Source organism: Phocoena sinus, chromosome 2 (assembly GCF_008692025.1).
Source record: "Phocoena sinus isolate mPhoSin1 chromosome 2, mPhoSin1.pri, whole genome shotgun sequence".
Lineage (NCBI taxonomy): Eukaryota > Metazoa > Chordata > Mammalia > Artiodactyla > Phocoenidae > Phocoena > Phocoena sinus.
The window spans coordinates 63,798,328-63,826,158 of record NC_045764.1 but is presented as its reverse complement, the minus strand read 5'-3'; the positions used below and the strand labels follow the sequence as shown (position 1 = coordinate 63,826,158).

General features: G+C 34.4%; 1 protein-coding gene across 6 annotated transcripts in view; it reads right to left on the bottom strand.

Moving 5' to 3' along the window:
• Positions 1–27,831, bottom strand: part of MYO9A (myosin IXA) — a 270,682-nt gene that overhangs the window by 175,551 nt on the left and 67,300 nt on the right. For all 6 annotated transcript variants that reach the window (XM_032622165.1, XM_032622167.1, XM_032622168.1 and 3 more), the window contains exons 6-11: positions 27,051–27,107; positions 21,203–21,300; positions 18,862–18,988; positions 9,868–9,957; positions 6,162–6,278; positions 4,186–4,320 (exon numbers count right to left, since the gene is read on the bottom strand). In XM_032622165.1, the coding sequence (XP_032478056.1) occupies positions 4,186–4,320; positions 6,162–6,278; positions 9,868–9,957; positions 18,862–18,988; positions 21,203–21,300; positions 27,051–27,107 (624 nt within the window). The remainder of the gene's footprint in view (positions 1–4,185; positions 4,321–6,161; positions 6,279–9,867; positions 9,958–18,861; positions 18,989–21,202; positions 21,301–27,050; positions 27,108–27,831) is intronic.

Here is a 27,831-nt window from a genome sequence, read left to right as displayed (position 1 = left end):
CACAGATGTTAGACTTTTTTACTATGCCCTATGTCTCTTACACTGTTTGTATTTTCCTCTTTTAGCTTTATTCATCAGGCTGTTATTTCTTCTGGCCAATCTTCCACATCACTAATTTTCTCTTAAGCTATATCTAACGAACTGTGAAAAACTAATGTTTTTAATTTCACTCTACTTTTTAGTTCTAAATTTTTAAAATTTTCCTTTAGTTCTAAATTAGTTTTAAATTTTCTTAAACTTAGGATTTTTTAAAAATTTTGTAGTTCTTTAATAAAATTATCACTTTAAAAAATTTCTTGAAACAACTGTTACTTTAAAGTTCATGTCTGATAAACTCATTATCTGGATCCCCTATGGTATATAGTCTATTGTCTCACTTGGTTCTTATTCATGTTGGTTTCCTTCCTTGTATGTCTTAAAAAACAAACTTCTCAGTTAAAACCTGAATGCTTGTATATGAAAAAGTATAGAGATAACTTTAGCACTATAATGATTTCTTCCTCCACTGGAGACTGAATTTGCTCTTAGCAGGTGGCTAAGAACGCTGGAAATTCTACACTATTTTAACCCAGTCAAGAACTGAGATTATTTTAAACTGGGCTTCAGTTCCTATGATGCCTTCACTATTTCTGCTTTACCTTTACTCTAAGATATAACCCATTGAGGTCTTCAACCTAAAGCCTGTGGGAGTTGCCAGGGGGTTCCTCCTTGTTTTTTAATCTGGAGAAAACCCATTTAGGCTTCTCAGATTCTCAAGCCTGACTCTTTCAGAATCTGGCAGCCCTCTACCAGAACAGAAATGTCTCTAGGAACAAAGCAGTCCCCGAATGCTGGGCTCAAATCCCTGAGTTTCATGCTTACATATCTAAGCCCTATAAAACTTCACTTATTTGAAGGTACTCCAATGCTTTCAAATATGTTTTGTTCAGTATTTTTTGAGGTGTTCTGCAAGCAAGTTTCGTCAAAATTTCCTAGTCTGACATCCCCAGAAGTGGGATAGACAAAAGAACAACTCACTAGATTATGAACTCCACAGTAAGATCCCTGAACTCTAAAATGTCTATCTTCAGTGCCTAACAGTGCCTGACACATAATTGTTATTCGATTTACTGATGAATCAATGACCTAAGGAATAATTCTGAGCAAGTAAAGGAAATAAGAGCAGTATTACAAATGGTAACAGGAAACAGATTTTCAAATCACAGAAACCTCTTTTCATCTGTCTCTTATTCCACATTATCTCTATAAATACCTTGATTCAGGACTCAGAATCACTCTCCCATACTACTTCAACTGGCTCACGGATTATGTCCTTCTCTCCAGTTCACCTCTCTTTAATCCATCTTCCACAGTTCCAATTCAAATCCTCTGCTAAATATACTTCAAATAGCTCCTCATTCTCTAAAAGAAAAATTCTAATCTTCTCTGCACAACTCTGTGACCCCAGGCTATTTCATCAAACTTATCTCCCTTCCTGCCTCCATCCTTATGTTCTATATTTTAGCTATATTGAATCATTTCCAATTCATCAAAACTGCTGTGCTATTCTATGCCTCACAGTTTTAAAGATACTGTTACCTTTGTTTAAAATATCTTTTCCCCACTGACAGTCTGGTGAGCTCAACTTTCTATTCAAAACTCTATTCCAGAATCACCCCTGGGAAATCTTTGCAGACTTTCAGTAAGTTCTAATCAATTTCATCCTTTATATCACTACTTTACCTTATATCTGATTACCTTATACCTATCATCCTGCATGGCACCTATTACATCTCTCTCCCATCCTATGTGCATATGTACTAATTTTGGGCAAAATTTAGAAGTGAACTTCAGTAATCAAGATTTTCAAGATGTTTCCTCCCAAAGCATCTTTGGTACTTTTTTATTTCTGTGTTTTATTTATTCAAAAAATTTAATCTACTTAACTGATTCTCTATTCAACTGAATTTAACAAATAGTTCCTGAGTACCCATCTCATAACAGGTACCAGACCAGTGATACACAAATAAATAAAACACTCAATATTTAAACTGACTTAAATCTCTTATTTCCAGAAAATCCATTTTAAGTAGAAAAACATGAGGAGGGAGAGAAAGGAAGAATAAAATAGATGTGGTGCGGGCTTCCCTGGTGGCGCAGTGGTTGAGAGTCCACCTGCCGATGCAGGGGACACCGGTTCGTGCCCCGGTCCGGGAAGATCCCACATGCCGCGGAGCGGCTGGGCCCATGAGCCATGGCCACTGAGCCTGCGCGTCCAGAGCCTGTGCTCTGCAACGGGAGAGGCCACAACAGTGAGAGGCCCGCGTACCGCAAAAAAAAAAAAAAAAAAAATAGATGGGGTGGCAAAACTAAGCTTTCCAAAATCACATCAAAAGCTTACCCATTACATCACAAATAACAGAAGAAAATACTGAGACTTAAAAGAAAGAAAAAAAAAGCTATACCTTAGTATCTATGTTTTTGATCCATAATTCCACCACATTGCCCACAACTATGATATGCAGGGTAGCAAATAAATGAGGACCACCCACCCACCAAGTAGTTTTGAACACATTTTCCATCAACTGTAAGGTTTTATTTTTATACATGTTTTTAGGTAAGGCATTTCTCATGGCTCCTGCATGGCTAATCTAGACTTCTAAATAAGGTAAGAATAATTTCAGTTCACAATAAGAGAACACCTTTCTTCTTCAAAAGCAATTTAACCAGTCTTCTGTTTAATGATCCACAGAGCAATTGATGCTTTTCTTTGAAAAATACAAAACGCTGTCAACAAAATGCATTCCTCCACCCCTCCAACACACACAGCCATTTTAGGAGATAAAAATACTGATTTAGCATAATCTAGTAAAAAGAACACTGGATTGAGTAAAGAAACCAATCCCAGCTCAACTTTTGATTAAAAGCAAGAATTATGAAGCCAGAGTGTTTTGAATACAGGCTTTAGGCATCATTTGCAACACCAGAATAAAAAGAGTACCCACTTAAGAGTAAGCACTACATATATGTTAGGTGATATTATAACAAATAATACTATCTTTTAACAGCTCTATAAAAGAGTCTAGCTAAAAGGTCATGTGTTAAAAACTTTAAGGAATCATCAAAATGGCCAAGACTAATGCTGTTTGTGTGAATATCAATCAGTCCTTATAACTCTTGAAGTAAAACAGCAGTGCTTAAAGCCAGGACAGAGGACGGCAAGCCTCAATGACAGGAAAGACCTGTTGTGGTTTTCTGTTCATTTATTTTCTTCACTATTTCCTTTGAGGTGAATGTGAACCCTGCTTCTTTTTATACAAACTGAAATTCTGGGCTACAATCTCAACTTGTTACTGAATTCAAACTTGACTTGGAAAAAGAGCCCACATTTCCTTCAACCCTGCATTTACCCTAAGAATTCTCATAGAAACTGATGGCTTGCTCTTTCTACACTAATTCAGTCAATTTGAACTTCTCACAAGAAATATCTAGTTACTCATTTTGGTCTCTCTACACTGTCCTATTTCTTTGTATCCACATTCTGAGCTCATTTGAGATTCTGTTAATAAGCTCCTCTATCCCATCCTCGAACTAAGAGATCAAAGGAATACAATAACCACACTTAACATTACACACACAGTAACCAAGCCCATGGCGGCAATTAAAAATCAAAAACATCAACAAAAATTCAAAACAAACCCGTATTTTTTCATTCAAAGGTGCAGTCAAACAAGCATGTATTATTGATTCTAATACTTGAGGCCTATTAAACAAAAAAGAAAGCCCTGTGTGATAAGGCCCCCAAACTATGCTCTGATCTGTCATTTGCTTACACTAATATGAAGTCAATAATATCTATATTGAAATACAACACTTAAAATACTTATCACGACTATGACTCAAAAATTTATGGGGCTTCCCTGGTGGCGCAGTGGTTGGGAGTCTGCCTGCCAATGCAGGGGACGCGGGTTCGTGCCCCGGTCCGGGAGGATCCCGCGTGCCGCGGAGCAGCTGGGCCCGTGAGCCATGGCCACAGAGCCTGCACATCCGGAGCCTGTGCTCCGCAGTGGGAGAGGCCACAGCAGTGAGAGGCCCGCGTACCACAAAAAAAAAAAAAAAAAAAAAATTGTGTGTGTGTATGTGAAGGTGGGGGTTAGAGTTTAGGGAGCAGGAAGGGGGCAAGTGTACACACATTCAGGTACTCACCTGCTCCAATTTAAAGATATGCTGATTAAAGTAGTGTTGTAAGCGTTCATTAGCAAAATTAATACAGAACTGTTCAAAGCTGTTATTTTCATAATCTTCAAACCCAAAAATATCAAGAACACCAATGGACAAAGTCTGTGAAACAGGAAAAAGAATTATGGTTAATAAAGGATGCTCAAATTTATTTCATGAATAATATTCACAATATAAGTAACAAAACGTTCTTCAACAGCAGTGGAGAGGAAAACTTGGGGGGCCAGTGTTCAGTCAAAATATACTACAAATGAAAAGCATGTTAGTTCTCTTTTTCTTCATCTTTTTCTTTTTATCTTAGTTATAAAAATAGATCCAAAGTTTTAACACATGTAATTCATTGATTACTCTACAGAAATGTACAAAGCAGAGTTAATGACCTGTTACCTCAATATCACAAATCTCTAAAACCCAAGAGACAGGGAAGGGAAAAACAGGCTATTGGAAAGTCAGAAGGTTACTAAAGTAAAGCTAGGTTACCCCTAGCTATGCCTGGTTATGCCAAAAGGATCATGCAATTGTTCCTAGTTTGACTTCTCTATCCCAATAAAATTCTGCATTAAGAATCAAGCTAACAGGTATGTTTAAATTAGTCTTACACAGGCTAGAAATGAAACTGGATATCAGAATATGTGGTTTCTTGAAGTTAAAACTTTAAAAATTTTTATCAAGAAAAAGAAACACACACTATTTATGACATTAAACAGTTCTAAAAGGATTATAACAAAAATCAACAATCCCTTCTCCACCCTCAATTTCTGCTCCATAAAGTCAACAACACTCAAATCTTTTAGGTTGTTTGGTAAAGAATAGTATAATATAGTAAAAAATGTTTATTCTTCTATTTCTTGATATTTTACCTCCAGAAATTACCTTCTAACTTCTTACTATGGATGATAAATATTCAGTTCTAATATCCCAAACCACCATTCTTCTCACCACCCCACCTTATTCTTAAAATACAGTTGTATGACAATTTTGATTAAATGAAAATGATTTTTCTCCACTGGTGCTAAGAGAGATACTGGGCAAACTGATGTAATGAGTGATAAATAGTAAGAGACTTTTAAAAGTCTCCATTAAGAGTATTTTGTGTGATTAATACTGCTGACTAATTCTAAGCCCTTAAAAAAAACAGTGAAAATAATGATCTTCAAAAATAAGTCAACTTGGGACTTCCCTGGTGGCGCAGTGGTTAAGAATCCGCCTGCCAATGCAGGGGACATGGGTTCGAGCCCTGGTCTGGCAACATCCCACATGCCACAGAGCAACTAAGCCCATGCGCCATAACTACTGAGCCTGTGCTCTAGAGCCCGCAAGCCACAACTACTGAGCCCACGTGCCACAACTACTGAAGCCCACATGCCTAGAGCCCATGCTCCACAACAAGAGAAGCCACTGCAATGAGAAGCCCATGCACTGCAGTGAAGACCCAATGCAGCAAAAAATAAAATTAATTAATTAATTTAAAAAAATAAGTCAACTTGGTGTATTAGGTTAGAATTAAAATCAACTTTCTACCTGTGGGCTTACTCAAAGCATGAAAAGGTCATGTAAGAGCAATTTTACATTTAAATATTTATGTTTTACATTTAAATATTAAAAATGAGGTCTAGATATATTTCAAGACATAACCAGGTAAAAAAAATATAAATTAGAAACAATACAGATAGCATGATCCTATTTTTATGTTTAAAAGCAACTCTGCACATGTACATCTATAGGAATGTAAGTACATATGAAAAAAGCTCTGGAAAGACACACAAAACAGTTTTGCTGAATAGGGTTATAGAAGCAGAAATAAGGAGAGAAATAGCAGGGAATACAGATAAAAGGTGATACTTATTACTCTATATAATTCTATGTTTTTAAATTTTATGCATTACCCATTTTATTAAAACAGTTTTTCAGGAAAAATATATTATAATCCAATATATGTCTACCTTGGTATTTTGCTCCAAATCTTTACTATTCATAAGTGCATGATTAATCCGAAAAACTATCCAGTCAAACAGGGCACTATATAAAGACTTAGCCATGGAGTTCCTCACTGTCACAGCCTGGAAAAAAAAAAAGTTAGGAGTCTAAGTGAAATTGGCAACAATCTGACTAAGATACTATAACAAAGTGTTTTGTTCTCATTCAAGAAAGAAAGCTTATTATCCTGAATTAGAAATTAATTTTTCTTTCAATATAAGTAACCTACAATTGAAGTTTTTCATATATACTCATTAATTTAATCCAACTCAGGGAATCCAGGCTTAAACTGCCATGAAAGATAAAGGAAACAAAACATGAGTCCACACATTTCAAAACACTTTAACTGAAAACTGGGGTATATATTTCACCTAGTAAAGAAGGTAGAATAGAAACTTTATAAATAAATGAACTTCGCCAGCTAAAGTGGGGAAGAGTATTCCAGGCATAGGAATCAATTATCAAAAAGGCATCAGTTATCTGTGGAATCCTAGTCACACCACCACAATTACACTCCTGGCTGTCTTCAGCTTGTCATCCACAGTAACCTTTAAAAATTCTCCATCCCCAAACAGTAACAATTCTTTCATTATGGAGTTACGTGATTTACTTTTTCCCCTCACATCAAGCTTTCCCCAGTTTATGGAAATTCTCTGTACTATCTGCTCAATTTTTGTGTAAATCTGAAATTAGTCTAAAAAATGAAGTCTATTACTTAAAGAAAATCCAACATTTAGAAAGTACCGCAACCTAAAAAGAGGGTTGTGGGGCACGTATCTTAGACAGCTGAGTCCTAGAACTTAAAAGAATACAAATCCTAATAATTTATGTACTTCTCATCTAGGGACTTATTTTGCAGCTTGTATATTCAGGTACATATTTATATCTATGTTCTTAATTTTAGAGGAAGTAGAGAGTGTTGATTAAGAGCTAGACTATCTTCCAATCCCGGTTTCTCTACTTATTCCAGCTATTTGACCTTGGTCAAGTTACTTAAACTCTTAGGCTACAGCTTTTTTTACATTTGTAAAATGGAGACAATACTATAACCGACCACACATAGATGATGAATGAATTTCTGAATTTCAGTGGAAAAAAAAACCCCTCAAGTTTCCAGAACAAAATCTACCTACCTAAACTATCACCTACATAGGAAAGAAAAGACAGGTATTAAATTCTCTGTCTTCAACACCAGACACTTGAAAATAATTGGAAAACGTTTAGAAGTTCTGAGAGAAAAAAGGATGTGGCCCTAAAAGTCTATTCTTAGGCAAGTTATCAACCAAGTATCTTTAAAATAAAAAGAAAATCAATAGTAGAATATATAGAGAGAATAACCATTCTATTTTCCCCAGAGGAGAGGAAAAAGAATAAAGACAATATGATTAAATTCAGCAAAAGCAAAATATTTTAAAACACACAGTAAGAAAACATGTTCGTTATCACAATGAATATAAATGAGTTGAATTTTGTAGTTAAAAGACAAACCTCCATATCAAATTAATAGATTTATAGAGAATCCAAATATACAAATATAATGCCTATTTACACTGTAACTCCCAATATTATACTTTTAGCCTCTTTTCTCTGAAATGCAGTTCTGCCTATCACAGCTTAACCTCAATAAGCCCAAATACCAATTAATTATTTTCTCACTCAAACAAGATCTCGTTCAGTGTTTCCTGTCTCACTGAATGGTACCAATATTCTACAGTTGTGTGTACCAGAAAATCAGGATTCATCCTTGACATCTCCTTCTTCCTCCCTGCTTCCCACTAAGCAAATCATGCCCAATCTTGTTGATTTTACCATCTAAATTTCTTTCTTTTTAAATACATCCATTTCTCCCTATCAGTAGGTCACCATTCTAGACATAGCAGCAAGCATCTTTCTCCTCAGGAGTACTAACTACTATAGCCTCCAAACTCATCATACCACATTCACTCTTGCCCTCTGTGTTAGAATGATTCCCATCACCAGGTGTACGTGTTCTCTATATCCTCTCCCAGTAAGTGTGAACAGGACTGTAAATGATGGATTTCACTCCCATAACTATCTTTTGTTATATGACAAGGGTGAAGGGGTTTTAAAGATATAATAGTGGCCCAAAATCAGCTGAATTTTTTAGTTAACCCAAGAGATACTGTCTTGGGTAGAGCTGACTTACTAGGGACTGAGCCCATCCATCAGAGATTCTCCTGCTGGCCTTGAAGAAGCAAACTGCCATGTTGTGTACAGGACCACATGGCAGGAAATGGCAAGTAGACTCTAGGTGCTGAGAATGGCCCCTAACAGCCAACAAGAAATTATGGATCTCAGTCCTACAACTGCAAGGAAGTGAATCCTGTCAACAACCTGTGAACTTACAAGAGGATGTTGAGTCTCAGATAAGATCACAGCCATCATGAATATCTTGACTTCAGCCTGGTGAAACCCTGAGCAGAGGACCCAGCTAACCTGTGCCCAGACTGATGATTCATGGAAACTGTCAGATAATAAATCTGTATTATAGTAAGTCACTAAGTTTGTTACACAGCTATAGAAAACTAACACGCTCTCCTCCAACTAATTTTTTCACACTGCTGCCAGATTGTCCTTAAAAAAATATCTAAGGCAACTTTTTTGCTTAAAACCCTTCTTTCCATTGCTCTTCAGACAAAATACTAGAATCCTTAAGGACTGCTCTTCATTTTACTCATAATGCCTAGCACAATTCCAGGCACAAAAAGTGTTTTCAAATATTTACTAAACAAATAAATATACCAAACAAACATAAACAAAAATAAAGCAGGGGCTACAAAAATAATCTTAAAATGTTAAAGTTAAACATGCAAATAAACATAAAGAAATATTTAATACTGTAGGTACAATCAGGAGAGACCCCAAAAATGGGATAAATGGATCAATGGGATAAATTATTCAATGTCTGCCTAGAAAGCATTCTCTACAGTTAAATCACTGTTTCCCCACCTCTCTGACTTCCAATCTCATATTCTGTCCTATATTTATAATTGTCAGTTTGATTTCTCAACACTTTCATAAAACTTCACCATAAAATAGTAGGTTTTTCAATAACTTTCCTACTCCTATACACCTGAGTGGTATAATAGTAATATTGGCACACTATAGCAATAAAACTTACCTGGAAGCTTTACTATACAGATGATATTTAAAGCCATGGGACTAAGTGAGAAAATCTAGATAAAGAGTATAGAGAAGAAAAGACAAAGACTGTCCTAGGGCACCCAATCTTTAAGAAGTCAGGAAGAAAAGAAAAAACAAAAAGAACTGCAAAGGAGAGGCCAACAATGAAAAAGTAAACCAAAAGAATATGATGTGCTGGAAGATATGATGTGCTCAACAAGGAATAATCATTTGGGTTAAGGACTGCTTATTTATAATTCTACCTACCATCTACTTATCCCACAGTAATACTATGAAACTTAAAAACGGTGATCAGATTGAGATCATTGGAGAAAAATGTAAGCGTATTGCTTAAAATTATATTCAACTTTAAGTTTCCAAGTTGACAGAAAGTTCACGATAAATTTCAAGAGCCCAGAAAATATTTCAATCCATACTGTTATTTTCATTCTGTTAACAGAAAGAATATAAACCTAAACTTCTAAAAATGTTCAGCGTTCCTTAATTTCAAAGAAAATCTATTCATACCTCTGCCAGTTTGTATGGTAAAATAAGCTTTTCTCCCACTGTCACGGTCTTCCTTGTAACTAGTGCTTCAAATAGCATCTCTTCTTTAACCTATACAGCAGAAAAGTAAAGTCAATATAAAAGATTTATGACTATGGTTGAATTATTTATTGAAAAGTCAAATAGAGAAAAAAAATTACTGGGATTAGTAAATATGCAACAGAGAAAAAACAAAAAGACAATACACTGGGCAATTTAAATATTGGCCAAAGTGGAATTTAAGTGTCCCACTCACCATACTTCACCATAAAAAAGACACAAAGGGTAAATAAGACAGATGGGCCTTTTTATTTTTATTTTATTTATTTATTTTTTTTTTTTTGCGGTACGCGGGCCTCTCACTGTTGTGGCCTCTCCCATTGTGGAGCACAGGCTCCGGACGTGCAGGCTCAGCGGCCATGGCTCACGGGCCTAGCCGCGGAGCAGCATGTGGGATCTTCCCGGACCGGGGCACGAACCCGTGTCCCCTGCATCGGCAGGCGGACTCTCAACCACTGCGTCACCAGGGAAGCCCAAGATGGGTCTTTTTAAATTAAAGTTTTCTTTCTGATCATAACAGAGAAACATGTTTCATCGTGCAGAATATGAAAAATACAGAATGGCACAAAAAATATTTTAAGACAATCAACCATAATCCCACAACCTGGAGACAAGGACTAAAAAGTGACAATACTTTTTGAATTCCAGGGACATTATAATGGATACTTATTGATGTTTCAGATGTTTATTTTCACTTACAGATGTTAAACTTTAAGATAAAGTTGATGCTTCCTTTGTTCTTACTCTCTCTCTAGAGGCCAATACAATCATGAATTTCACATGTATCATTTCAGTTCATGTTTTTATACACACACACACACACACACACACACACACACCCATACACACATACATATATATGTATAATTTCAGTTCATGTTTTTATATTACAAACATGTTTTTGAGATCTATGTTGATAATTTAGATCAAGCTTATTCATTTTAACTGCTGTATAGCATCTCACTATATAAATTACCACCATGCACAATCCATTCTCCTACTTGTAGACACTCATGCTATTCATTGCACCATCAGAAAATAAACTGCAGTGAATACTCTTGCATGTGAGTTCAAGAGTTTCTCTGAAGTACAGACCTGAACGTGGAATTACCAGGTTGTAGTGTACCTATTTTCAGCTTTACAGGATATTGCCAAACTCCTGTACATGAGTTTTACCCATTTGCTCTCTCTAGCAGAAGCACTGAGAGTTCTTATTTCTTCAAACCTTGACTATATTTGGTATCATCAGACTTTTGGTTTTTGCCATGCTGATGGGCATGAAATGGAAAATAAGTCCATTTTATAAAAGCATCCATACATAATAAAGCTTTGACATTCATAAAATTTTATGTAAACAATATGATATAAAATATATCAAGCAAAAAGACTAGAATACAAGGAGAAACTGAGTTATAAAACAAGAGAGTGAGGCATTACCCTGTCACCAGCAAATTCATGACAGGTTGACCATTTTTAAAATATGATTACACAACAAGGAAAATACACCTTCTTATGAAGCATCCATTGCTCAATCTTCAAATTCCAAAAAATGGAAACAATTTGAGGCACATTAACTTCACAAAATGAACAGCCAAAGTTTAAATGTAAAACCTCAACCTTTCAGATATATTTAAAATATTTCAAAGAACAACAACAAAAAATTATTAATACCAGATTACACAAAATGACAAAACTAAGAAAACAAAGAAAAAACATATGTGATAAAAACCACTGTAGGGGCTTCCCTAGTGGTGCAGTGGTTAAGAATCCACCTGCCAATGCAGGGGACACAGGTTCGAGCCCTGGTCTGAAGATCCCACATGCCATGGAGCAACTAAGCCTGCGCACCACAACTACTGAGCCTGCGCTCTAGAGGCCGCGAGCCACAACTACTGAGCCCACGTGCCACAACTACTGGAGCCCACGTGCCTAGAGCCTGCGCTCCGCAACAAGAGAAGCCACTGCAATGAGAAGCCAGTGCACCACAACAAAGAGTAGCCCCCGCTCGCCACAACTAGAGAAAGCCCATGCACGGCAATGAAGACCCAATGCAGCCAAAAATAAGTAAATTAAATAAATTTTTTAAAAAACCACTGTAGTATTATTGTGAGGTATATTTGTTCATGTAAGCAATTATTATTAAAATATTTAAAAATAAATGACCTATGTAGTAGACTCAAGAAATTTTTTTTAAAGGAACAAACAAATGTAAGCTGGCAACAGCGTGGAGCATAGGTTACTTCCATACACTTGTATAAATTGGTACAACCATGTAGAGAGTAATTTGTCAGTATCAGTAAAGCTCAATATGTGTATATACCATCACCCAAGAATTCTACTCCTTGGACTATACCCTAGAATAATTCTCACACGTTAACAAGGAGACATGTACAAGAATGCCTGTCATAGTACTATCTATAAATAGAAAATAACAAACAACTTCACTCCCCACTAAAAAAGATAAAGTATGTTTTATTCATATAATAGAATTTTATACAACAGCTAAAAATAAGAATCTAGAATATATAAACCAGCACTGAAAAATCTCAAAAACAAAATATGAAGTGAAAAAGTCAAGTTTTAGAATGATACATATAGTATAACATTTATATAAAGTCTGAAAACATGCAGAACAACAAAACTATATATTCTTTATGGAAAGAAACATCTACCTATTCTGAAAGTGTTAAAACAAGAATAGGAATGACAAAAACTAAATTCAAGTCAAAACAGTACAAACTTCCAGTTATAAAATAAATGTCACATGTCATGGGGATGTAATGTACAGCATGGTGACAACAGTTAATAAAAACTGTAATCCGTATTTGAAACTTGCTAAGAGAGTTGATCTTAAAAGTCCTAATCACAGGAAAATAAATTTTTTGTAATTATCTATGCTGAAAGATGTCGACCAGACTTACTGTGAACATTTTGAAATATATAGGGATATTGAAATGTTATGCTTTATACTTGAAACTAATGCTGTATGTCAATTATAACTCAATGAAAAATAAGAAACTGTAGAGAAATCATAAACGAAAAAGAAAATCTGAACACTGACTATATGTTTGAGACTAAAAAACAACTTAATTATTTTTAGGTGTTTTAATAATATTGTGAAGTTTTTTAAAATTTTTGTTAGAGTATAGTTGATTTGCAGTGTTGTGTTAGTTTCAAGTGTGCAGCAAGGTGAATCAGTTAATCATATACATATATCCACTCTTTTTTTAGATTCTCTTCCCATACAGGTCATTACACAGTATTGAGTAGGGTTCCCTGTGCTATACAGTAGGTTCTTAATTATTGTGAATATTTTTAAAACATCTAAATTATCTTTTAGATATTTGGGATGTTTTGGAATTTGTTTTAAAAGAATTGGGAAGGAACAGAGGTGAAGATATAGATGAAAAGAGAGAGGCCACATTAATAAGTGATGAAGCTTAACAATGGGTACTTGGGTTATGTTCATTATATGAGGGGTACTTGGGGTTCTCTCTGCTTTCGACTGCATTTAAAATTTCAATTAATAAAAACTGGAAAAAAACTAAATTCATAGTAGTGTTTACTTCTGCTGGGGGCAGAGTACACAGTGGACTTCAAATACAGGCAATATTTTATTACTTGGATGAGGTTTCAACTACATAGGGATTTATCATGCTGTTTTCCACATATATTGTATGCTGAAAACATTTCATAATTTAACAGAAAAAAAGAAGAAAATATATTAAAATAGAAATCAATACATAAAAAGTAAATAAGAAAGACAAATCTCACATATCAAAAGAAAAAATTAAGAAACACAAATTGAAAGCTGAAAGCTAATACCATAGAAAAAAAATTTTTAAACATCAACAAAATATTTACAAAGAATGCAAAAGTAGTAAGTTTTAAACATTTAATCAACAAATTATTTCCTAGAACAACATAAATTATCAAAATCAATTCAAGCCAGATTTGAAAATTCTGAGAAATCAGTCAACACAAAACTAACTGGAAGAACATCAAATACAATTGGTCACAGGGTTGATATTGTTCAAATCTTTAAGGAACATATTATTCTCTGCTAATGATTCCTCTTTTTTTTCTTTTACCGTTTTTTTTGTGTGTGTGGTACACGGGCCTCTCACCGCTGTGGCCTCTCCCATCGCAGAGCACAGGCTCCGGACGCGCAGGCCCAGAGGCCATGGCCCATGGGTGCAGCCGCTCCGCGGCATGTGGGATCCTCCCAGACCGGGGCACAAACCCATGTCTCCTGCATCGGCAGGCGGACTCTCAACCACTGTGCCACCAGGGAAGCCCATGATTCCTCTTTTAAATGCAGAAAAAAAAATTTAAAGAATGAAAAACCACCCAATTCATTTTAAGGAGCTGATTTAATGCTGACACTAAAACCTGACAGTGGTCATACACAGATCTACACATATACACAATCACACAAAACACACTAATCTTGCTTGTATTTTGATAAACATCCAAAAAAAATTACTGAATTCATATTTCAATCAGCTACCTCTATAATTTTCTGAATAGTCTTAATCATGCATATATGACTTTAAATTTTTAAAATAAACTTTATTGAGGGAATTCCCTGGCAGCCCAGTGGTTAGGACTCGGCACTTTCACTGCCGGGGCCAAGATATGATCCCTGGTCGGGGACTAAGATCCTGCAAGGTGCGTGTTGAGGCCAATAAATAAATACACTTTATTAATACAAAATATTAATAATTAGCAATGGGCTCAATATCCAATCTACAATGTTTCTCATATTCACCTAATTGAGAAACTGATATGTATATTAAAAATTCATTCTTTAATATTGTTTCAATAGATGTTAAATATACTCAAAACACATAAATCTACTAAAAATTGAACAATTTATGGTAATGATGATGGTTCTAATATTTCACAACAGAAACATGCTCCACAATTAAATACAACTAATCTATTGGAGCTTGTTTGCTTTTAATAATTTCACAAGCCTCTACCCCAGATAGGATTTAGTACACAGAAGATGCAAACCATTCACTACTGCCTGAGGTAACTACAAAAAATAATTGGAAAAAATAAATAAAATTAAACCATTATTTGTTCTTAGAAGCTAAATCTATATTTATTATTGAATTGAATCACTTTGGGAAGGAGGGAAATTAAATTAAACCTTTACTAAAGAGTTTACATTTTAATTAAACCAGTTATTGTGCCCCTCTTTCAATCTTATTTCAATGAAAGCCTTAAGGTTCCAATTATCATTATCAATGTTAATCAATTAGAGAAAATCATATTTAAAAATAAGATCTAACTATGGGAATTCCCTGGCAGTCCAGTGGTTAGGACTCTGCGCTCTCACTGCCGAGGGCCCAGGTTCGATCCCCAGTCGGGGAACTCATATCCCACAAGCCGCGCGGCCAAAAAAAATTTTAAATAAAAAAAAAATAATGATAATAAATAAAAATAAGATCTAACCATAGGCAGGATACCCTGGTAGGTCTTCTCAGACCTTCTCCAGCTCGTTGACTTTGAAGATTATCTTCTTTCTACTTAATAAACCTCCATTCCTAGAACCAGTCCAAACTATATATAACAAGAAGGAATTTGAGAAGCTTGAGTTCAAAAGTGAGATTTGCTATCAAATCACATTTAGTTGTTACTCTAACTTTGACACTGGTAAGTCCAATTCTCAGAACTGGATTTCTCCTTTTTTTACCAATACCTCTTTAAATTGCCTGAATTCCTCTTACTAGTCTCTCACCAAAAAAAGTAATACTGCACTAGGACCAGAAGCCTTGGTACTTGCTGAATGCCTGAACTTATAAGAAAGACCACTAGCCACAATACCAAATGTTTGACTAAAATATCACCTGAAATGCCTGCCTGAAATACATCTGTTTTCTGACCCTCATGACCTTCAAAATTACAGCTTTCAGATACCACACTCCACACCCTGGAACTTCTTTCCAATGAGTGAATCTAGTTCCAATTCAAGGTACTCCCTCCTGACCCTTCTTCCAGGCTAACTCATTCCATTAAAGTTAATAAGCAACAGCAAGGCATATACAAAATAATAAACACTGTAAGGTTAGATCAATAAGAGGCATCCATTGCTCTCAAAGAACATTGCCACCACCCTATAATGGACACAAACTGGTAAACAATTAACTTTATGCTACAAAGCCAATACTGAACTACGCTAAGGAGAAGCAAATGTTCTATGCTGATAGAGTCAGTTTAGGCCCTTTAATATGGTTAAGTCCCATGAAGTAGTATATGAACCAAGATTTGAAAGATAAGTGATATTTTAACAGAAAAAAAGGTTATTAATAATTGCAAAAAACTGGAAATGATCAACATGCTCTTCAACAGATGAATGGATAAACCACATCCACACCATGGACTATTACCCAGCAATAATGAGAAATGAGCTATCAAGCCAGGAAAAGCCACAGATGAATCTTAAATGTATATTGCTAAGTGAAACAAATCAGTCTGAAAAGGCTACATACTATATGACTCTAATTATGTTATATTCTGGAAAAGGCAAACCTACAGAGCTAGTAAAAAGATCAGTAGTTTGCTGTGATGGATTGAATAGGTGAAGCACAGGGAATTTTGGGGGCTGTGAAACTATTTTGTATGATAATGTAGTGGAGGATACACGACATTATGCATCTGTCACAACGCAAATAGCAAAAAGAGTGAATCTTAATGTATACAAATTTTTAGAAAATTATTTAAGATGTTGTGGGAATCTTAGGAAAAGAATACAGACCATGACATGAAAACTGTATGACAAATATATGGAACAACCTCAGTGAAGGGGGTGGGAGGAAAAAAGGTGCTGACCTAAGTAATTCTGGAAATAAATGGAGTCTGTAAAACTAGGGGTAACATTACTCCATAAAGTCATTTCCCACAGGGATATGGGTTAAAAATTCTAATACTGCTTTACAGGTATACTAGAATTCAATACCTAAATGAATGGCAGATTGATGGGAGACAGCTTCCTCACTGTTAGAGTGTGAGTTTACAGATAAGGGGAGAAGGCTAGAATGATACATGTGCTAATGGATGTTAGAAACAACAGTATAATCTCATGTTTATCTTTTTTTTAATTTTTATTTTTTTACTGAAGTATAGTTGACTTACAATGTTTCAGGTGTACAGCAAAGTGATTCAGTTTTATTTATATATATATACTATATATATAAATATGTATTCTTTTTCAGATTCTTTTCCATTGCAGGTTATTATAAGATACTGTATACAGTTCCCTGTGCTATGCAGTAGGTCCTTGTTGTTTATCTATTTTATATATAGCAGTATGTATTGGTTAATCCCAAATTCCTAATTTATCCCTCCCTCCCACTTTCCCTTTTGGTAACCATAAATTTGTTTTCTATGTCTGTGAGTCTATTTCTGTTTGTAAATAAGTTCATTTGTATCGTATTTTTAGATTCCACATATAAGTGATATCATACAATATTTGTCTTTCTCTGTTTGACTTACTTCACTAAGTATGATAATCTCAAGGTACATCCATGTTGCTGCAAACGGCATTATTTCATTCTTATTTATGGCTGAGTAGTATCCCATTGTGTGTGTGTGTATGTGTATGTGTGTGTGTGTGTGTGTGTGTGTATGTGTGTGTGTATACACATCACATCTTTACCCATTCAACTGTCAATGGACATTTATGTTGCTTCCATGTCTTGGCTATTGTAAATAGTGCTGCTATGAACATTGGGGTGCATGCGTCTTTTCGAGTTAGAGTTTTCACTGGATACATGCCCAGCAGTGGGATTGCTGGATCGTATTATAGCTCTATTTTTATTTTAGTTTTTTAAGAAACCTCTACACTGTTCTCCATCGCAGCTGCACCAATTTACATTCCCACCAACAGTGCAAGAGGGTTCCCTATTCTCCACACCCTCTCCAGCATTTACTATTTGCAGATTTTTGATGACAGCCATTCTGACCGATATGAGATGATACGTCATTGTGGTTTTGATTTGCATTTCTCTAATAATTAGCAACGTTGAGCATTTTTTCATGTGCCTGTTGGCCATCTGTATGTCTTCTCTGAAGAAGTATCTATTTAGGTCTTCTGCCCATTTTTTGACTGGGTTGTTTTGTTTTTTTGATATTGAGCTGTATGAACAGTTTGCATATTCTGGAAATTAATCCCTCATAAATTACATTGTTTGGAAATATTTTCTCCCAATCTGTAGGTTGTCTTTTCACTTTGTTTATGGTTTCCCTTGCTGTGCAGATCATGTTTATCTTTATATAGATATAGATGGTTACATAAAAATATTTGTAGATATGTGAATATACTCAGGGGAGAATACACACATATACTTCCTGTCAGGGGAGAGGGCCTACAAAAATCATATCCCTTTTAAGATGAGTAGATAGCTCAGAAAACATGAGAAATCATCACTCCAGGAAGAAAGAATAAGGTAATAATAAGGACCCTGATGTGGGAAGAAACGTCATAGGAGATGAAGACCTTTGGCTCCCATTCAGCCATGAAGAAAGAAAAAGTAGTACCCTTTTCTCCACTCATCCAGATACCCATCTTCAAATAAAATAATCTAACCAACATTCTATTATGAGAGGAAATCTTAAATATAGAAGGAGAAAAACTACAAAGGCCTAGAACATGATACAGTATAGAGTGAAATACTCATCCTATTCAGCAAATTGAGGAATCATGGATATCTGGGGCAAAGGGAGGCAGGGGAGAAAACCCAAATCTTCTAAAGATTCTGGAACACACAATAGCAGAAATTCCAACTTTTGGAGTAACACTATTAATAAAAAGTATTAACCCATTTATATCTACAAAATAGTTACACAAAATAAAAACTGAAAAGTTACCCAGTATTTGAAATGACAACTGAGAATGTAATCACTTACTTCTAATAATTCTGAGACAACAGGCAGAACTTCAGGATTACATATATCTATGGAGTCATCCCGGTATGTCTTCTTTTTATAACAGATATTACCCAAATGTAGTATTGCTGAGAGAAGAGAGAAAATCCTGTGAAGATAAAACCATAAATTACAGCTTGCTTATGTGCATTCTCTAAGCTTGTTTCATTCCAAAATTCTAATCAAGCAAATTAACCAGTACAAAGCATTTAGTCTTCAGAAAAATAAGAAATAGGATAATAATAACTAAAATAACTAAAATTTATTGAGTGTTCACTATGTCGGGCACTGTGCAAAGCGCTTTATATAACCCTTTCAGAATTATATCACCTGTCAGATATAGCTATTTGAAGGGGACTTCTTACTATTGTCTGAACCTGCCATAGTGTTTCAAAAGTCCATGGACTTTCTAAACGCTTTTCATCCTGCCTGGAATGTCCTTCCCCTACACTGTCTATTTCAGATCTACTGCATCAGAATCTGTAAAAGAAAGGTCTTAGAATCTGTATTTTAACCAAGTAACCTAGGTTATTTTTTATTAGTAGTTATATTTTTTAAATGCTTTCCTATGTCATATTATACTGCCCATCATATTATAAATGCTTTTTAAAAAACAGTATGAGGCCACTGGGATACATTATCTAATATCAGGCCCTTAATGAGAAACATCTGTATCTGGACTGTCCTTCCCTCCTGTCTCAGAAGAACACATGCCCCTCCTCCAGCCAACAACTAATCCCTATGCTTGTGCTATACATCTCATGAACTCAGTTTACTCTGGAACATTATTATACCAATTTTCTATCTCTAGCCTGAACCTGACAAGAACTTTCTATCAAAATAATCTCACTTCTCTTTTACTTTAAACAACCCATCCTAGATCCTACATCTTCTTCACTTCATAAACAAGCTTATTGAAATGTTAACTTACACTCCTTGCCTTCACTTTGTCATTCACTATTTGCTAACACATTCTGGCATCTGCCTCCCAGTAAAATGTCTCATAGAAGTTACCAAGAACCTCTGTGTAACTTAGAAAAATATATTATGTCCTTAACTTACATGATATCTCAAAGGCATTTAACACAGTTGAATACTCCATCTAAAAGCCCTTCCTAGAAATCTATATATACACACACCTTTGTGCCTTCTCCAGTTATTTCCTCAGAATAAATCTGTTCTACTTAAGAAATTTTAACTATGTGTTTTCCTAAAATTAGGAAGCATTTTAAATAAAACAAAGATATTGCATTAGGAACCTAATAGCTGTACTTTCGGAGGTCCAAAGCAACATCTAATTCGTAGGTGTAATTTTTCAAATAATTTAAAATTTTTAAATGATTGAGTCATTAACACGACTCAAACTAAATACAAGTCAATTCTAAAGGAATATTTCACAAAAACATTCTGGGTTAGAGAGGAAACTCAGTATCAACTGAAATATAAAAACTACTAAAAGCCAAAAACATAAAAAAACCAAACTTATGAGCCATTTTTTAAAAAACTATTTTTAGTAGTAGTTTATATAGTTGCACATTACACTATTTCAGAATTTTGGATTCAATAATCAGCACAATAATGTTTCTCACACATAAATATGTGATGCATAGTCTCCAGCAACAATAAATGTCTTATAAACAATTGAATATACTATAATTCAATATTAAAAGATTTATAAATATGAATTAAGAATACCTGCCCTCAAAAAGCTTATAAGGTTAAGGTTATTTGCATCTTTAAAGTAGTTTATTTTAAATATAATTTACTTCTTTATTTTAAGCATAGTTTACTCCATCCTTATCTCAACCTTTTTACAGTTCTACTTTTTTATATTTACAATGAAAAATATACATTTAGCACAATGCTACAGACATAAATTTACAGTTGAAATACATAGAAAATTATGTTATACTGAAATGTATGCATGTCTTAATAAGATTAAAGATCAATGATATAGAAAGCAAGGAGTTATAAAATAGTGTTACAAAGCAACGGTTTTTAGGTAAGGTACATGGAGAGGTTTGGGGGGCACCAGGAGCCCTTGCAATAATATGCAAATGTTTGTGTATTACATTTTACAGGAAGAAGAGCTACAACTTTCAACAGACTCTCAAAGATTTATGACAAAAGAAAGCAATTCAAAACAAGTCTTTTAGAAAAATAAATTTTCTAATTCTAAGTAACATTTAAGATGGAACTGGATCAGGCACTGGATCAGGAATATCAGAAAATTGTTTCAAAGGATCAAAGAAGAGGAATTTTTGAAACACACATCATGATTTATTCTCTATCAAGGCTATAAGAATACAATAAATAAACTCACTGTCTTCGTGTCTTGGGAAGAAATCCTACCATTTCCATGGCTAGTTGTAAGCGTTCAAAGTCATGCCTCAAATCTTCCCCCTCCACTGTGAAGCAATCCTGGTTTTTTTAAGAGAAAAGGGGGAGAAAAATCAAGACTACCTATTGAAAAGTAATCTAAGCCACGTGGAAATATAGTAATTTTAGATAAATATACCTATTATAAAAATTAAAGCTGGTGAAATATTTAGACATTGCCAAATTCATTAGCTCTCTTATCTTACTACAAGTATGCACACTAAACACACACCTACCAAAATACCAGTAGGTAATCTTTTCTCCCGCTTTCACAACCACCCAAGCAAGGATCTCAAAAGTAACTTAAGAGCTAGCAATATGTATAAAATGTTCTGATACAAAGTTTGATTTTGAGTGGTTCTGAAGAGTCTTGGAGATCCAAAGCATTTAAGAGAGCTCAATTCCACAAACAAATGTTATTTATTCAACAAATATTTAATAAGTGTCTACCCATATGCAAGGTGAACTAGATCCTGGGACACAAAAATAAATTTTAGAACAGGCAACAATTTAGTTGAGAAGTGGAGACTAGACTTTTATAATACAAAGAGGTTTATATTGTATCAATATTAGAAATAACATAAATATTATATTCCTAATAATATAAACATGGTAATCAGTCAGCAAAATAAAGAAGTATATATGAAAGTATAAAAACCTGTAAAGAACACACATGATATGAGTCAGTAAAAATAGTTATGGACTACCAAATAAAAAAATACTACTCTTCTAGAGCAACTCTTGCATTTCACTTCCCCCAAAAGTCAAACGGTAACACTGTACACATAATCTAAATCTTTAAAACAATAAATAAGTCTCTAAATCCCTTTACTATATGTTCTCACAGTCCCTTACACTTAACACTTTCAAAAACCTCCTCACATGTATTTACTTTTTTAATGCCTATCTTCCTATGAAATATTGTATTAAATACTCAATGAACACATGAACTATTAACTTGTCTCATTTACTGCAGTTCTCCAATATCAAGTCAGTGCCAAGAAGAAAGTGGGAAATTATTAAAGCAGATATACAATGAATGATTTATTTGACTGAATGAGATATTCTTTTTTGAGAAGTAAACAAAGTGCTCATTTATTTTTTAAAAAGTATTTATCAAGTATCTACCATGTACAACTTGCTTTAGGCATTGTAAGAATGAGTTAATGAATATATATGTAAATAATAAAATTTTAAATTAAATATTAAGTCTTAGAATGCTATTAAAAATATTTTTATTCTCTATGGAAAGGTATACGTGGATAGTTTAAATTTTTAAATTCACTTCAAGAAACGTTCTTTCTGAGAACCCATGTACTTAATTTTCTGACTATAAAATTTTGGTAAGCAATTTTAAGACATACTTCTACAGATATGCCAACATCCTACCTACTAAAAAATTTTAAGTTAATACATTTTTCTTTTACCTATAGTAAAGCTTTTTAAAAGCTCTTGCTTTTCTTCCCCCCAAAACCACAAATAGCTCACTCATTTTATGATTTAGTAAAAAGTTTTCTATAATAAATCAGTGGGGAAAAAAAGAACTATGCTTCCATTTGTGTTAACTCAATGATACAGTAATGATTCTCGTAACTGACGGTTGTTCTTATCTACCCCAAGAATGAATAAAACAATGTGTATAAAATATTGAGAACATAAATTGAATAAAGAACTAAAATATAAATACATTTATACTTGCTGTCATCTATAATCAAATTGTTCTTCGGAAATACAAAATGGTCTCAGTGAAAACCAAAATCATAATTAACTTTTAAATGCTTGTACTTAATGTGTATTTCCCTGATGACAACAGTATTAGAAAAAGTAAGGATGGACTAACCTACCAGACCAGAAATATCTTTATCTTAATCTGAGTTCCTATGGAAGCCGACCTTGAGACAAAGATTCAGTACAAGTACTAGCGGAATGTAGGGAAGGCAATGTAGCCTAAATAGGGTACAATATTAAAGTAGCTACCACAGTGGGTAACTGGACTTTAATCCCAAAGTAATCTCTGGGAAACAGTATAAAAAATAGACAGGTGGGGCTTCCCTGGTGGCGCAGTGGTTGAGAGTCCGCCTGCCAATGTAGGGGACATGGGCTCGTGCCCCGGTCCGGGAAGATCCCACATGCTGCTCCACGGCTAGGCCCGTGAGCCATGGCCGCTGAGCCTGTGCTCCGCGGCGGGAGAGGCCACAACAGTGAGAGGCCCCCGTACCACAAAAAAAAAAAAAAAAATAGACAGGTGAAGGAGCGGGAACACTTATATACCACCTCCCATGAGTTATTGGTTGAGGACTTCTAGAGATAAACTGTTAACTCCTAGGAACTTCTAGAGGGTCATGCAAGAGCACAAGGGTTCTGAGAAAAGCCTTCAGGCACCAAGATACAAATACTGGCTGTTGGAGGTCATTTAGAAAACAATGGAACGGTAAGGGTCAAAGAATAAGACAGGAAACTATCCAACAACTGTTAGGACCCTTTCCACTGAAAGAAAATAGTTGATTCCTCTTGTCAAACTTAGCTCAGGCTCTAGTCTTACTTGATAACATGCCACTGCACACTCCCCACAAACACACCAAAATGTTCTTTCATGCTATCAGCCTTTTTTCCCTTTGTATGAGATGATGAGACTGCTTTCTCATTTATAAGCACCTACAATAAGCCTGGCATATAGTAAACATTTATGAGGGAGAGAAAGTGAAGAGCAGAGTCAAATTACATATTTTTCTCCTACGCTGTATATATTTCTCAGAATGGTGCTTATAAAAATCATACTTTTTTATAGCTACCAGTTGATAATATAGGACATAAATAGGAATAATTGACTTTGAGAATTAGTAAAGATGCTGAAGATCATTTAAGAAAAAAGAATATAAAGAACATAGCCTGATTTGAATCCCAATTACACTATTAACTTGCTTCATCACCGTGGAGGAAGTCACTTAAATTCTGAGCCACTGTTCCTTCTGGTGTGAAAGGTAATCACACTAACTACAACCAGGGGTTTTATAATGATCAAACATAATATGGATGTTAAAGTGGTTTTTAAATGGAAAAATATATGCAAAGGAAGTTGGGCAGCATGCAGAGACCTTCATATTGGACTGGCATAAAGCCAAAAAAGCAGTATTTTAGGGAGTGACCACAAACTTATAAACTGTTGGACAGTGAATAGCAGTAAGAGTGCTATGTTGTACAAATACTTAAAATAGGGAGAATGGAAACATTATGAATTCAAAGATTCCTGCCCAAGTTGCATCAGGATTCCTGCAGAAGGTCTACCTCATGGAAAAATGGGAGGGCAGGTACTATACAAATGGTTGGGTTCCTATAAAGGCAGTAATGACCAGGATGGAAGCATGGCCTCACTGAGATATGAGTTCTAATCCTCTGCAGCATGGTGGAATGTCAATATCCTGAGACTTATTCTGGCAATTCTCACTAAACTCGCCTAATAGTTGGACCCTAAAATCATTCAAAGCTTAGTTCAGAAAAATTTTAAAAATTAGGTGACACTGTTTACATTGAAGTTATTCAGAACCGGCTTTAAGGTAAAACTGTTTGAATAGATTATTACCATTTAAAGAAGGGAAATTAGCATTTACTAAATATCTTCTACATATCAGTCATTATGAGAGTCACTTACCATTTATAATCTCTAAATCCTCAAAACACAAGGAGTTAATTATGCATATGTATATTTAATTGTACGTACATTTATAGGGAAGAAAATAGACTCAGAGGTTAAATAAGTCACCTAAATAACAGGGGTGGCCAAACCAAAATCTATCCAGTTCTAAGTCCTCTGCTATCTCCCATGAAACACTAGCTGCTTGAGCTTGTATTAATAGGATAACCCTTAAAACGAATTAAATCACCATACAATGGGCAACAACAGGTCCCTCATCAAAAGCAATTTTCTCACCATAACTTCTCTTGGGATCATTTATACAATTCCAAATAATGTATGTTAAAAAATACAACACAAATTGCAGAACCCTCCTTAATAACCTCTCTTCCTATAATGCTAGTCACATAAGTTCTAATAACTCAGAGTGAAACAAGTTTAGTTTGCCCCCAAATATACTATAAGGAGGAGCTAAGAGGAAAGAATAAAACAAAAGATCCTCAAATAGACTGCTTGTTTGCATTAATTACCTTGCGGGAAAAAAAGCAACAGAAATTAATCAAAGTTCTAACTATAATATATTTGAAAACGTAATAAATGGGAGGGTAATGATGAAAGTAATGTTAAGGGAGTAGGATAGTACGGTTACAAAGTTCTTCTAAGAGGAAAAGATGGAGAGTGATGTTTTCAGTGGTGGCAGTGATGGGGGAAACATTTACTGTGCACTTACACAGTATTAAGCAATCTATCAAACTCTTTAGATGCACTAATTTAATACTCATGAAAGTTAAAGACCATTATTATTCCCTTAAATAGGTGATGGAAACAAAAGAATAAGTGACCTGCTTGGGTTCTCAAAACTAGTAAGTAGATGGAGCTAGTATTCAAGTCAGGTCTATCTACTTCAGAGCCCCAAAATTCTTAAGCATTACTTACACTGTCTAAACAATAGCAGACCAGTTCACAATTTCACTATAAGCTCTGTAAAGGCAATCAAGTCTTATATTCACCATTTGAGTTTCCCAGTCTCCTACCTACTTCCCAATGAGGCACACACAGTCACTTGGTGTACTAGGCGAAAGATGGAAGCTTCTCAAAAGTGACAAAACAGCATAAAATTTTTCTATTAAAAAGTTATCAGTATCTATAAATTTAAGTGTCTAAAATTTATTTTCCAAAATATTAAATCTGAAACTGCAAATTACTTGATTTATTATGAAATGGTAATGCAATTAAACTGAAGGAAAAAGTTAATGTCATAATTACTAATCCTTCTCAACTCTGATAGTTTTGCAATTAGAGGAGTTTGTAATCACATGCAGTAAGAATTAAAGTGATGGTTATTTAAAGCAAGGAATAAGACATGTTATGTTTCCAGGAGGAATGGTTAATAAATTAGTTCATTAGTTAATGAATATAGATGAGTGCATGTTTTCAGCCTCTCACATCTGACCTAATTGCAAACTGAAGTAAAGGAAAAAGGCTTTTTGTGTTCTTTTTACAATTACAAACTTGTTCTTACAAAATATAACAAATAAAGCTAAATTTACCTACTCATTTTATATTATATCATATATGCCCTTAAATCATTCTCAATTTAAAACATAAAATAATCTTATTTATAGGAATTTCAATTCTTAATTTTTGGAAAATTAAATAAAGGCTATAGCCTCTCTTGCTATTAAAAAAAAAGTATGCATTCATTATGTGAAAAGACTGTTACCTGACATATAAAACAGGAAGGATATAACTTTTTAAAATAAACAATAAATATTACTTATAATATGTGGGTAACTAAACTACTGAAAAAGAATTGAAACAAACAAATCTCAAGGAAAAATATCCTATAGTTCATAAGGATCCATAACAATGCTGAAGTCAGGAATGCAATCTATTTATTATTGGTCAAAAATAAATATTGAATACAGTCTAAACAGCAAAAACAATCCAAAAATGGTAAATTGACTGGTTTTTAATCAATAAACCATACACATACAAATAAATCAATTCAAATAAATTAAACATTGATTTATCTTCTTTCTTAGATTCTTTGTTTGTATTTTAGCTGATTTTCTTCCTAAGTCACAAGACAGATGCAAATGAGCAAGGTGAGGGTCCTTTAACAGGAACACAGAATATTTATTTAGGCACTTGTACTGACCGGCTCAGAGTCATAGCAATAATCATCCCAGCTCTGTCTGAGGGGCTTCTTTGTTATCTGAAAGTAAGGCAGATTAGTTAGGTAGAAGTAATGATTATTATACTTCTCTAATCACCTCTTGGATGTAGTGCTCACATAGCACAGCTGTTACCAAAGAATGTTATTTTGTATACCAGCACAAAACAAGGAACAACTAAGTAAACATTCAGATTCTGGGAGATCATATATTATCATAACCAATCCATACTTGCTATTATTCAGTTACTCTGAAATATAGTAACTGCTGAGTCCCATAGTCTCTGAATACTGACCTTATGATAAGAATATGTATGGTATGGACACTGATTACAAAAAATATCTGAAAGAGATGCAATAAACTCTAGATTTCTCTAATACTAACAACTATCAGCTCATTTATGGGCAATTACTACTTTTTAAAAATGAAAATATTTAATCACCCATATATAAGGCAAATAGTTTAAACAGGAAAGGAAAGGAAAATACTCAGAAGCTAAATCAATGATTTTTTTTAATATACTTAAATTCAATACAGTAAAAATGCCTAGTGTGATATATAACACAATTTTGAAATTCTCAATATAGTAATACAGAGTTATATTAGCTTATATAAATATGTAGTTTCAAAATTAGGAAATATCAGTTATACAGCATGCTCTATATCTTGCAAAAAGTCTGAGATGTTACTTTCATAACCCTAAATACATACTACAATCTCTGAGCCACAGCAAAGTGTCAATTTCCTTACAAAACCCTCATAAGA